A 14,617-nucleotide genomic window follows, 5' to 3' on the forward strand; every position below is an offset into this window, starting at 1 on the left:
CTTTTTAAAATTCCACTAGGAACCTACATACCTTTAAAAATCTGGCCTTTGAGTACTTTGTGAAATCTCATCCTGGATGAGGAGGTGAGCAAGAAAGAAATAGATAGATAGATAGATAGATAGATAGATAGATAGATAGATAGATAGATACTGATATTGTCCTTTACAAGGTGGCTAAACTTGGCTAAACTTTTAACCTTCTGTTGAATACACATTATTAACACAGATGGGCTTCTTTGTTCTTAATGACTGCACTGATGATCTGCCAGGTGATGAGTGGAACAAATATGGATTCAACACCTCTCAAGGTTATGCTCACTGCCAGGCAAAAGGAATGTAATACAATAAATAGATCCAAAACATAAAAGAAACTCACATGTTGACAACAGGAAGTGAAATGTTAATGCTTGTCCTTCAGTATTCTGAAATGTTGAATGAGAGATGAAGAAACTAATTCTATTACAATATATACATTCTTTCTCCTTCTCCGTGTTACTTTCTTTCTATCTATCTATCTATCTATCTATCTATCTATCTATCTATCTATCTATCTATCTATCTATCTATCTAAGTAAATGAGAAACTCTTTTCCCTGAAAAGACATTAAGGCATTTTAGTGGAAATGGATCTAATTTGTATATATATATATATATATATATATATATATATATATATATCTCACAATCTCACAATCTCACATCTGAACAAGGGGACAGATCTATCTTCGACAAATGCTCCCAACCAATTCTTTGGAGTATGTTTGTTTCTTTTGGGACATGGTCTCCGAACCTCATCTTTCCATCCTATTAGTTTAATTGGAGAGAAATTACGTAAAAGCGAACAAGTAAATTGTTTTCTGCTCTAATCAGAATAGATCATTGCCTCCAGTTTTATGTAAAGCTTGTAGGAGAAGAATGGGTGATGGAACAGCTAGAGTATGAGAAGTTTCATGAATTTTGCAGTTTGAATGAATAAAACCAAATTCCTACAAGATATTTGTGATAAATTTACTTCAGATCTGTTTATGTTCAATTGCCATGGCCACATCTATCTTCAGAGATGTTCAACACCTAGAACAAACTGACCCCAAATCTGATTGGGACTCTGGATGCTATCAGGCCTACAAATATTAAAGCGAATGATACTGACTGAGCTTTTCAAAGGACCATAAAGGATTAGGAGCTAATATTTCATAGTAGGTTTTCAATAGTATCTAGGTTCCTAGCTCCCATGTAAGCATCTAAGCACCTTTAAAAATCTGGTACTAGGTGCCCAGATGCCAGTGAAATTCAATTGAAGTTGAGCATTTAATTCCCCTAGCCTCATTTGAAAAACCAAATCAACAATCCTAATAATAACAGCAAATATAATGGCAACCATGCATGAATTATGATAAGGCTAATGGTTGGAATTTACAAAGGTATCAGGTGTTAGGATTTTGGGCCAAGAGGTGACTTAGATTTGTTTGAAGACGCTAACCAATAAGAACAAGAGAAATAACTGAACTACTTCTCTCACTAGCAGACATTTTCTACCAAAAAGTACATTTGAAGCAAGTCTTGGAGAATGTTCATGGCAGAGGAATTTTGAACATGAAATTTAGAGTATTTATACTGGGGAAAAAACCTCATTCTAGGTGTTAGGTAACATACATCTTACAGAATGACTGAAACAAGGCCTTACAGTTAACTCCATGGCATTTCTCCATCTGTCAGTCTGTCTGTAATGTGATAACTTTTGAAAATCACATATGATCAATTCCAAAATTTCCAGGCATGTTCTTACCAGAAGCCTGTTGATTTTGTTGAAAACTGAAAACTGTCAAAGCCTGATTTCCACTGGTGTAAGCAGAAGGAAAATCAGGCCCACAATGTGCTCATTTGGTGCTGCCAGCAGCGGTAGCTTTCTGGCGCCCCCTACTGTGGCCTACACATAACATAGGCAGAAGCTTATTCTTCTATTCTCTCATTATGTGTACAGCTCAACAGACATACACAACAAAGTGTACAGTGTACAGTCCAATCAAATTTCTCATGAATTGTCTTTGAACAATGAATACATATTTTTAATTGAAAGTTATGGACAAGTAGGTGAAATTTGTCACATCAGCCATTTGTTCCAAATTACTAATTCAGCAAGTATTTCTGGCCCCTTTGTTTATGGCCTGATCCTGAATCCCTAAAAGACAATGTAAAGACTTCATTGGGCTTTAGATAAGGCCTTTATCAACTATTGTACATTCCCTTTGACAAAAGATGGATGAGACTGGAATTTTCCAAGTCAATGGGAGCTGAGGTCCTAGCTACCTTACTTTTCTTTTAATATCCCATCTTAATGACCATTCCAACACAAAAGTTCTTGTGATAGGACCCAAACAGAATCACTTGGTGATATTAACACAGAGAATCTGATTCTCTATGGCCTTGTGGTTTGTGGTCCTATACACCTGAATTCTACTCTATTCTATTCTATTCACTTCAAGTTCTCATGCAGCCCTCATCTCTGTAGCACATAGAAATGTACTAAGTGACTGGCATATGTCATATGTTTCTTCTTTCCTGTCTCCAGGAAGAAATCGTGTTAGGATGTATACACATACACACACACACATTCTATGTCATGTGTTTATATTAACAAAGTAAAAAAAAAAGGAATATGACTTGCCTTCTGAGTGGAAGGTGGCGAGATTTGTGCCTTGGTCTTTCTAATGTTGTCCCTATATGCTTGTGTTGTTTTTTATATTCATCTTTTGTAATTTGACCTAGTTTCCTCTTTTTGTAGGACTCTTTTCTGAGTTTCAGATCACTGAACATAACCTGGTTAAGCCCGAGTGGTCTCTTGCCATACTTCCTATATTTCCTATGCAGTGGGATAGTTTGCTCACGTGCACTTAATAATGCCTCTTTAAAAAACTACCAATTCTCTTGAACTGTTTGCCCTTTAGACTTGCTTCCCATAGGATGTTACCTACCAACTCCCCGAGTTTGCTAAAGTTTACCTTCTTGAAATCCATTAACTGTATTATGCTGTTTTCCTGCCTACATTGCTCAGGCATGCAGGAATGAAATCAGGAAGGCCAAATCACACTTGGAGTTACAGATAGCAAGAGATGTTAAGAGTAACAAGAAGGGTTTCTTCAGGTATGTTAGCAACAAGAAGAAAGTCAAGGAAAGTGTGGGAGTCTTACTGAATGAGGGAGGCAACCTAGTGACAGAGGATGTGGAAAAAGCTAATGTACTCAATGCTTTTTTTGCCTCTGTCTTCACAAACAAGGTCAGCTCCCAGATTGCTGCACTGGGCAGCACAGTGTGGGGAGGAGGTGACCAGCCCTCTGTGGAGAAAGAAGTGGTTCGGGACTATTTAGAAAAATTGGACGAGCACAAGTCCATGGGATGCGCTGCATCCAAGGGTGCTAAAGAAGTTGACGGATGTGATTGCAGATCCATTGGCCATTACCTTTTAAAACTCATGGTGATTGGGGGGAGGTCCCGGATGACTGGAAAAAGGCTAATGTAGTGTCCATCTTTAAAAAAGGGAAGAAGGAGGATCCGGGGAATTACAGGCTAGTCAGCCTCACCTCAATCCCTGGAAAAATCATGGAGCAGGTCCTCAAGGAATCAATTCTGAAGCACTTAGAGGAGAGGAAAGTGATCAGGAACAATCAGCATGGATTCACCAAGGGCAAGTCATGCCTGACTAATCTAATTGCCTCCTATGAGGAGATAACTGGGTCTGTGGATGAGGAGAAAGCAGTGGATGTGTTATTCCTTCACTTTAGCAAAGCTTTTTATACGGTCTCCCACAGTATTCTTGACAGCAAGTTAAAGAAGTATGGGCTGCATGAATGGACTATAAGGTGAATAGAAAGCTGGCTAGATCATTGGGCTCAACGGGTAGTGATCAATGGCTCCATGTCTTGTTGGCAGCCAGTATCAAGCAGAGTGCCCCAAGGGTCCGTCCTGGGGCCGGTTTTGTTCAGTATCTTCATTAATGATCTGGAGGATGGCGTGGACTGCACTCTCAGCAAGTTTGCAGATGACACTAAACTCGGAGGAGTGGTAGATAAGCTGGAGGGTAGGGATAGGATACAGAGGGACCTAGACAAATTAGAGGATTGGGCCAAAAGAAACCTGATGAGGTTCAACAAGGACAAGTGCAGAGTCCTGCACTTAGGATGGAAGAATCCCATTCACTGCTACAGACTAGGGACCGAATGGCTAGGAAACAGTTCTGCAGAAAAGAACCTGGAGTTACAGTGGACGAGAAGCTGGATATGAGTCAGCAGTGTGCCCTTGTTGCCAAGAAGGCTAATGGCATTTTGGGCTCTATAAGTAGGGGCATTGCCAGCAGATTGAGGGATGTGATCATTCCCCTCTATTCGACATTGGTGAGGCCTCATCTGGAGTACTGTGTCCTGTTGTGGGCCCCACACTACAAGAAGGATGTGGAAAAATTGGAAAGAGTCCAGCGGAGGACAAGAAAAATGATTAGGGGGCTGGAGCAAATGACTTATGAGAAGAGGCTGAGGGAACTGGGATTGGTTAGTCTGCAGAAGAGAAGAATGAGGGGGGATTTGATGGCTGCTTTCAACTACCTGAAAGGGGGTTCCAAAGAGGATGGATCTAGACTGTTCTCAGTGCTAGCAGATGACAGAACAAGGACTAATGGTCTCAAGTTGCAGTGGGGGAGGTTTAGGTTGGATATTAGGAAAAAAAATTCACTAGGAGGGTGGTGAAGCACTGGAATGGGTTACCTAGGGAGGTGGTGGAATCTCCTCCCTTAGAGGTTTTTAAGGTCAGGCTTGACAAAGCCCTGGCTGGGATGATTTAGTTGGAAATTGGTCCTGCTTTGAGCAGGGGGTTGGATTAAATGACGTCCTGAGGTCCCTTCGAACCCTGATATTCTATGATTCTTTGGAATCATATCATTTCATGATCACTTTCACCCAAGCTGCCTTCCACTTCCAAATTCTCAACCAGTTTCTCCCTAATTGTCCACATCAAATCTAGAACAGCTTCTCCCCTAGCGGCTTTTTCCATCTTCTGAAATAAAAAATTGTCTCCAATCTGCGTCCTGCTGTATTATTTTCCCAACAGATGTCTGGGTAATTGAAGTCCCCATCACCACCAAGTCCTGTGCTTTGGATGATTTTGTTAGTTGTTTAGAAAAAGCCTCATCCACTTCTTCTTCCTCTTTAGGTGACCTAAAATAAGCCCTTACCATGACATCACCTTTGTTTTTAGGTTTTTTATCTTTACCCAGAGACTTTCAACAAGTCTGTATCCTATTTCCATCTCAACCTCAGTGCAAGTGTACACATCTTTGATATACAATGCATCACCTTCTCCTTTTTTTCCCTTCCTGTCCTTCCTGAGCAAGTTGTATGCTACTATACCAATATTGAAAACATGTACTTTTCTCATATGTCTGTGTGTGTGTGTGTGTGTCTGTCTGTCTGTCTATCTGTCTGTCTGTCTATACACACTCTTTCTCTTTGGAAATTCCGTGGGGAAAAATGTTAGAGTATTGGAGAACACTCAAATATTATGAATTGACTTTAATTTTCCCCCTTATGTGTATGTATTTTCTTAATGATGGTTGAAAAACCCTTACCCACATTGGTGAGCCTTAGTAACTTCAGGGTGGTGAGTAACTACTAAACAGCAGGAGTAAGGGACCCATAATTCGGATCAGTGCAGAACTGTACAGCAGAATATCAAACTGTGTCTAACTTTTACCCTTGGGAATGTGGGCTCTAGATAAATGAAGCCACAAATATTAGCACCAAATTGGATCCTATGACCTGTGTTTGATTATTAGACATGGGCATCTTGCAGTTTCAAACAAACAAGGAAGTGCTAAATAATGACACCTGAATAATCTTAGTGACTAATACTTGGTCTGTAGCCCATTGGGTTGTTCAAATTTCAGCATTCAAGAGAGATTTCATTTTCATTGGATGCTGAAGGCCAGATTTTCAGAGATATGTAGGCACCTAGAAAGAAGTACAAAAGCACCTAAGTATCTAAAATGCATTGGTTTCAATAGGAGTTAAAAACCTACATGCTTCTGACAATCCATTAGGGTGCTTAGGCTAGGAGTTTTTATAGGAACCCTATAGGAGTTAGAGACTAAAATTCCAATGACTTTTAATGAGAGTTGCATGTCTAAATCCCTTTGGTCACTTTAAAAATCACAACCTCTGTATTTAATAAACATTGCAACTATAGGGTGATCTCTTCTGCTGGTGTAAGGATGATCTGTTGAATTCATTAGAGACATGATAAGCACGGACTTCAATGGAGCTACAATGATTTACACCAACTGAGGATTTGGCCTCAGTTGATTTCAGTAGAGTTGCATCTGTTTACACTACTGGTATTCTGGTCTATTCCCTTCAGTGGAGCTACACTAGGAATAGGACCCATTTTCTAAACAAATATATCAAATATAAGGCAAGTCATATAACTTTATTTAGTGCTTCCTAACTAACAGGCCATAAAACTTTGATTGATTATTGAATGAGAAAAGTGCCAGCATGAGAAACGTCAGAGACCTTGTCCCAGAGGCAACGAGAACATATTTAAACAGTTTCAAGTCTTAAACAAACAATTTGTATTACCTACATCCACATAGATAGATATGCTGGAGGAGAAGAATTAAAATTTCACATAACCTTGGACCTCTGGATAGAAATCTGGTGAGGTTTTTTTGTTCATGTTTCTTTCATTTTATCCCTGTTAGCCTATATATTCTTCATATTTCTGAAAACCAAATTCATCTGCACAAACTTCCGTTGAAAATATTCTTTAATTTGAAAATGAAAGCTTCCACAAAATTGAGAAATTTGTTTTTGTTTTGTTTTGTTTTATTTTTTTCAAAAAATTCCATTTTTACAGTTCTTGATTTTGTGATTATTTATTGAATTTTTCTTTTACATTTCTTCTTCTTCTTCTTCTTCTTCTTCTTCTTCTTCTTCTTTAGGATTTTGCAATTCTCTTATTTGTTTGGTAGTTTTGTTAGTTTATGCTTTCTTTTGCAGTGTCAATTTTCATTGATCATCTTAGATATATGGAGGTCTGTTGAAATTAAAAAAAGACTTTTTTTGTTTTGAAGGGGAAATGAAAAATGAAAACAATTATACAGAATTTCTATGGAAAAAAATTAAATATATTCTTATAGACTCAGATTCCCAGACTTTTTAAAATTAATGTAATGAAAATCATTTGAAAATGTTCACAATTTTGTGATATCTTTCCAGTTAATTAAACAGCTCTAATAAAGATTTATCTATCTATTCATATACATCCATACATTATCTATCTATCTATGTATCTATGTATCTATGTATTTGCAGCTCTATTTATCCATCTACCTCACACTACAAGGCAAATGAAAAGCTCAATCTATCAACTTTCAACTTTCTACTTAAGAAGTTCATTATTCCTCTATTTTCCCCCTATAGATATGTTGAGAACTTTACGTTGGAAATTGGACAAATGTCAGAAAAATGAAATAGTCAAAAATACGTTCTGCCTTTCTTGGATCCATCTGTCTCTGTGTCTAGATTACCTATTTATTAGAATTTATCCACTCACTGCATTCCTGTGTATATAAATTAGGTTTGTATTACTGTTTCATTTTTTTTCAGTTCTCACAGGACACTGTTTTGCTGAAGAATAATGGAGAATCAAACCACTGTGGCCAAATTTATTATCTTAGGAATTTCCAGTGACCCACAGCTCCAGGTTTTCCTGTTCTTGGTATTTTTAGTTATTTATGTAATAACCTTACTGGGGAACATGCTTATCATGTTGGTGATAAAGGTTGATCCTCATCTTCAATCACCCATGCACTTCTTTCTGTCCCATTTATCCTTTGTTGACATCTGCTATTCCTCCACCATTGTCCCCAAGATGCTGGAGAACTTTCTAGCAGAGAAGAAAACCATTTCTGCCAATGGCTGCATTACCCAAATATTCTTTATTATTTTGTCATCTGGTGCTGAAATTTTCACTCTTGCAGCTATGGCTTATGACCGATATGCTGCCATATGTGACCCACTGCATTATATGGAAACAATGAAGAAACGACTCTGCCGGCAGCTAGTGGTGGGTGCATGGATCATTGGCTTTATAGATGCTCTGTTAAATACTGTTCCTCTGCTAAAATTACACTTCTGTGGTCCCAGCGAAATCAACCATTTCACCTGTGAGCTCCCTTCACTCTTGGTCTTGTCCTGCACTGAGACCTTCAACAATGAAGTGGTGCTCCTTTCCTCCATTGCAATATTTGGATCCAGCTCCTTCCTGCTCACACTGGTCTCCTACATTCACATAATTGCCACCATCCTGAGAATACACTCCATGGATGGCAGGCGTAAAGCCTTCTCCACCTGCAGCTCCCACCTTCTCATCGTTATTTTATACTTTGGAACAGGTTCCTTTCGATATGTGAGACCCAGCTCAGCATCCTCCGAGGTTCTAGATATGCTGGTGTCCATCCAGTACAGCATCTTGACCCCTATGTTAAATCCCATCATCTACAGCCTGAAAAACAAGGAGGTGAAAAGAGCCATAGTGAATATGTTGAAAAAAGCATAAGTTTCTCACGTAACATAAAAATGTTTATTGAAGGAGCAGTGAAATGTCAATAACTGAGTCTTCAGTGTTCACATTCAGGAAAGGTAGGAAATTAACGAGGAACAGACTTCCTCATTTTGTAGGTGGTTGTGAAAATCTTATCTGTATTATATATAAAATTGTGGACCAAATTCTAATTCTATTCTATTAGACCCCCCACAAGATTTTGGGGTCATGGTCGATAATCAGCTGAACATGAAATCCGAGTGTGACACTGGCCAAAAATCTAATTTGTTTGTGGGCAGCATAATCAGGAGAATTTTGAGTAGGAGTATAGAGATTAATTTACCTCTGTATTTGGCACTGGTGCAACCACTGCTGGAATATTTTGTCCAGTTCTGGTCACCCCATGTCAGAAAAGACATAGTGGAACTGGAGAAGGTTTGGAGAAGGGAACTAAATGGTATGGAATGGCTTCCATATTAAGAGAAACTGAAAGAATTAGGGAAGCTTATTTTAGGAAAAGATAATTAAAGGGGAGATGATAGAGATCTATAAAGTTATGAATGGTGTGGAAAAAGTGGATAGTGAAGTGTTGTTTACCATTTCCCACAATGCAAAAAGCACAGGTCACCCAATGAAAGTAATATGCAGAACATTTAATACAAACAAGAGAAAATATTTTTGATACAGCATATAATCAACCCGTGGAATTCATTGCCAGGGGATTTTGTGATGGCCAAAAGTGTAACAACGGTGGTCAAAAAAAGAACGAGATAAGTTTATAGAAAATATAGCAGCACCCTGTTTTTCTGATCTAATTGGGACCAGGCCAGATTGGATAATAAAAAATGTGGATAATACTGAGAATGGGAAAGTATGAGTCTGCAGCATAGGTGCTGGAACGAGGGGTGATGGGGGTGCTGCTGCACCTCCTGGCTTGAAGTGGTTTCCATCCTATACAGGGTTTACAGTTTGGTTCAATGGCTCTCAGCACCCCCACTATAAAAATTGTTCCAGCACCCCTGGTCTGCAGCGCCATCCAGTGGACACAGGAGATATTGCCCACTTCTGGACCTGTGTGCACTGGTTGTTCAGTTAATATGGAGAGCTGGATAATGGAGGGTTGGAAAAATGAGGTTCTACTATGGGTCCATCAACGGTTATTAGCCAAGATGGTCAAGGGATGTAAACCCATGCTTGTGACAACCTTAACCTCTCACTGCCAGAAGCCAGGAGGAAAAGAGAGGGGTGGATTTCTCCACAGTAGTCCTGTTCTGTACACTTTTCCTGAAGCTCTGGAACTGGCCACTGTTGGAGACAGAATCCTAGGTTACATGGACCATTGGTGTGATCCTTTATGGCAGTTTTTATGTTCTTATGTCCAGTCAGTTCTGCTGTCCATAATTCAAGAAGGATGTTTGAAAAACTCGAGAGGTTACAGAGAAGAGCCACAAGAATGATTAAAGACAGTCCTATCTTACCATCCCCTCCATAAATGTATCAAGCTCATTCTTGAAACAAGTTGTTTTTTTGCCCCCACTGCTCCCTGTGGAAGTCTCTCCCAGAAATTCACACCTCTGATGGTTAGAAACCTTTGTCTAATTTCAAGCCTAGGCTGTTGATGGCCTGTTTCTATCCATTTGTTCTTGTGTCCACATTGGTGCTTAATTTAAATAACTCCTCTCCCTCCCTGATATTTATCCCTGTGATGTATTTATACAGAGCAATGATATCTCCCCTCAGCCTTTGTTTGGTTCGGCTAAACAAACCAAACTCTTTGAGTATTCTCTAATAAAGTAGGTTTTCCATTCCTTGGATCACCCTAGTAGTCCTCTTCTGCAACTTACCTGCACTCTCACGAGCTCCCTGTGTGTCACCCTCCCATCCCCCTCTATTTCAAGGATTGCCTGCAACAACTACGGACTTTTGTCATCAATTCTGTTTGTTCCTCCTCCCCACAATCCAGGGTCCCCAATTTTTACCCCCAATCCAGAGGACCTGTGTGACCTTCTTTCTCCCCATGAGCCCCTCATTCTCCCCTGTCCCCATACCATTTTCTCTTATTGTCCTCAAATGCCGGAGGATCTATATCCATCCGCATTACCTTCTTATGCCTCAGGCCAAGAGCACTGTATTACCTCTTTTTTCCCCCTCTCCGAATACCATGGTTACACATTCTTCCCCCCATTTCAGGGGCTCTCTGTGGCCCCATTTCCTCCTTCCCTCATACCAGGGTTCCCGATCCCCCCTCACACATATACACATGATGATTCAGCAAGTTAAAGAAGTATGGGCTGGATGAATGGACTATAAGGTGGATAGAAAGCTGGCTAGATTGTCGGGCTCAACGGGTAGTGATCAATAGCTCCGTGTCTAGTTGGCAGCCGGTTTCAAGTGGAGTGCCCCAAGGGTTGGTCCTGTGGCTGGTTTTGTTCAATATCTTCATTAATGATCTGGAGGATGGTGTGGACTGCACTCTCAGCAAGTTTGCAGATGACACTAAACTGGGAGGAGTGGTAGATACGCTGGAGGGTAGGGATAGGATACAGAGGGACCTAGACAAATTAGAGGATTGGGCCAAAAGAAACCTGATGAGGTTCAACAAGGACAAGGACAGAGTCCTGCACTTAGGATGGAAGAATCCCATTCACTCTTACAGACTAGGGCCCGAGTGGCTAGGCAGCAGTTCTGCAGAAAAGGACCTACGGGTTACAGTGAACGAGAAGCTGGATACGAGTCAACAGTGTGCCCTTGTTGGCAATGCTAGGCCTCACTTTGCTTTACAAGTTAGCAGTAGGTGCACCTAGCCCCTGAGCCGCTCCGAAGCATTTCCCTGTAGTGTCCAGAGCCTTATCCACTGAACACTCACAGAAATACCTGGCCTACTGTCCCCAAGGCAACAGTATACACACCAGCTTGTATGATGCAACTCAGGATCAGCACCTAACTCAATATCACATCACTGAGACATATTTATAGTGAATCATAGAATCATAGAAGATTAGGGTTGGAAGAGACCTCAGAAGTTTATCTAGTCCAACCCCCTGCTCAAAGCAGGACCAACCCCAACTAAATCATCCCAGGCCATGTTTTGTCAAGCCGGGCCTTAAAAGCCTCCCTGGACCACTACCCTCCTAGTGAAATAGTTTTTCCTAATATCCAACCTAGACCTCCCACACTGCAACTTGAGACAATTGCTCCTTTTTCTGAAATCTACCATCACTGAGAACAGCCAAGCTCCATCCTCTTTGGAACCCCCCTTCAGGTAGTTGAAGGCTGCTATCAAATCCCCCCTCACTCTTCTCTTCTGCAGTTAAATAAGCCCAGTTCCCTCAGCCTCTTCTCATAAGTCATGTGCCCCAGTCCCCTAATCATTTTTGTTGCCATCTGCTGGACTCTCTCCAATTCGTCCACATCCTTTCTGTAGTGGGGGGCCCAAAACTGGATGCAATACTCCAGACGTGGCCTCACCAGTGCTGAATACAGGGGGATAATTACGTCCCTTGATCTGGCAGTGCTCCTCCAGTAACTCCTCACTTAAAGTCATCCCAGTTAATGTTGTTTCATTGTTACGTTGCTGATCAATTAGGGAACATGCTCATTTAAAGTTGTGCAATGCTCCCTTCTAACGTCATTTGGCAGCCGTCTGCTTTGTCCACTGATTGCAGGAAGAGCAGCCCATTGCTGCTAGCTGGTGGTGGCTTGTAACCAGGGTGGACTGGCAGCGCCCCTATCAGCTCCCCCTATCAACTCCCTGCTCCTCTAAGTTCCCTGTGCTGCAGCCACCCAGCAAGCTATCAAGGCAGTTCAGCTGTCCCTCCCCCCACTGCCATGTGCTGCTCCTGCCCTCTGCCTTGGAGCTGCTCCCAGAGACTCCTGCTTGCTGTGCAGGGGGGAAAAGGAGGGGCTAATGTCAGGGTGTCCCCCTCCCCCTACTTCTGCACCCCGCTTACCCCTTCTCCATATAGAGCAGGGAGGGGACACGGCTGGAGAGAGACAGAGAGAGCTTGGGGCAGCAGCTGCTGTCTCAATTTCCTGATCCACTTAAAAAGACAATGCACTTAAGAGTGGGTCATCTTACTTAAAGGGGCAGTGTGCATCTCTCTCTCTCCCCCACACACAAGGTGTGTGTCTATCTCTGTCTGCTATGCTGTCTCCCCTCCCTCGTGTTTGTGCTGCCTTGTGTGAGAGGCTACATTAACACTTGAGGGCTCAGCGAGTGCTAGTTCATCATTTAGCAGCAAGGCATTCCCTGGGAAATATCCCTCCCTCTTCCACCCTCTAACTTCACCACCTCAACCTAGCTTTACAATCATCATAGCTGTGAACAGTATTAAACTGTTTGTTTAAAACTTATACTGTGTGTATATCTATCTAATATATAGTTTTTTGTCTGGTGAAAAAAATTTCCCTGGAACCTAATCCCCGCATTTACATTAATACTTATGGAGAAATTGGATTCACTTAACATCGTTTCTCTTAAAGTCGCAATTTTCAAAACCATAACTACAACGTTAAGCGAGGAGTTACTGTACTAATGCAGCCCAGTATGCCATTAGCCTTCTTGGCAACAAGGGCACACTGCTGACTCATATCCAGCTTCTTGTGCACTGTAATCTCCAGGCCCTTTTCTGCAGAACTGCCACTTATCCAGTCAATCCACAACCTGTCACAGTGCATGGGATTCTTCCCCACTGAAAACAAGGATATCTTTATTACCAAAGATTCAAGAGATAATAGGTCACTATAATGGGGGGGAAAATTACATATGAAAGAAAATCATAACATGCATTCTGGGGACTAAACTTAATGGGCTAACCTTGCATCTAAAAAAGTTTATCCCACTCAAAACACCCTTTGCAGTGGTTCAACCAAGCTTGGTTGTGATCCCATTTTCCTGAAAGTAAACATATTGCCTGCTTGCTTCCTAGGTGCAAGAAAAAGGGGGTTTCCCCTCCATCTTCTCCTCATATCCCTAAAGATAATTGTTTGTACTCATAGGCAGTGTCACCCCCTTTACTTGTTTTCCCTGTGGCCTCTTCCCTGTTGGCTTCACATCTCTCGGTTGACTTTGTTTGTAGATGTGCAGTCATTGCATTCTCTTACAATGCTTAATTTACACGCTGAGAAAGACAGGTGAATAAACATCTTTTGTCTGACAGAAAACCTGTTTGTCAATGCAACATTGATACAGACCTCAAAAATGTATTTTCAGTGTCTCTATACACCACTCCTTACATGGTATCTGTACATACATTCCACAATGATATTAATGACCTGTGTGACCCTGACTTTCATTTAAAACCTCACTTGACATTCCTTGGTGACCCAGAATATACATACCAGAGTCAGGAGATTCTAGTAATCCCCTTGCCAGGTGGCAATGATGGGTTCTTGGGTCACAGCCTCCTACGCTGGGGCCGCTGTGTGCCCCCCATTCATCCTTCACCCCCATGCTAGAGACTGCTGTGAAATCAATGGGTGCTAAGCATCTAGATGCTTTTGGATACACCACTAGATGCTTCAGTTTCTTTACAGATCTGGTCCTTTGGCACTTAAGTCCCAGAGGTCGGCACTAGTGCGACCCACACACCCCATGCTCTGCTGCAACCAAACTCTGTAGGTGCCTCAACTTGCTTGGTGCCACCATTTCCCTCATTGCCTATGTTTTAGGCCTCAGAGCCCCACAGGCTCAGTGTGATTCTCAAACAAGGTGAAGATAGGTGGGAGGGAGAGCTGATGTTACCCTTTAGTCCAGGGCTCAGGGGACTCACCGGGGATGCAGAAGACCCCGGTTCATTTCCCCATCTGCCTGGCAAAGTATTTGAACAGGGGTTTCCCACGTCCAGGACCAACCCTCTGGGCTGTAGAGAGTCATTCACAGGCTCTCCCTGGGCCCATGGAAATTTAATCATTTGTACACAGTGGAACAGCTTCAACAGGAGAGTGAACGGAACCCACCACAGGATATCCCCAAGAGCAGTGACTGGGGACCTCACCAGAGTTATGAGACACCCCTGTGCAGAGCTGTT

The 14,617-nt window shown here is 41.6% G+C and overlaps 1 protein-coding gene across 1 annotated transcript; it reads left to right on the forward strand.

Annotated features, from left to right (window-relative positions):
* The first annotated feature begins 7,682 nt into the window (after positions 1 to 7,682).
* LOC101932300 (olfactory receptor 5V1-like) lies at positions 7,683 to 8,603 on the forward strand. Its single transcript, XM_005310432.2, has one exon. The coding sequence runs from the start codon at positions 7,683 to 7,685 to the stop codon at positions 8,601 to 8,603; it is 921 nt and encodes a 306-aa protein (XP_005310489.1).
* The last annotated feature ends 6,014 nt before the right edge of the window (positions 8,604 to 14,617 follow it).

This window comes from Chrysemys picta, chromosome 13 (genome assembly GCF_011386835.1).
Source record: "Chrysemys picta bellii isolate R12L10 chromosome 13, ASM1138683v2, whole genome shotgun sequence".
Classification (NCBI taxonomy): domain Eukaryota; kingdom Metazoa; phylum Chordata; order Testudines; family Emydidae; genus Chrysemys; species Chrysemys picta.

Excerpts from the sequence above, each read along its gene's own strand:
- LOC101932300 (XM_005310432.2), top strand. The coding sequence starts at position 7,683 with ATGGAGAATCAAACCACTGTGGCCAAATTTATTATCTTAGGAATTTCC.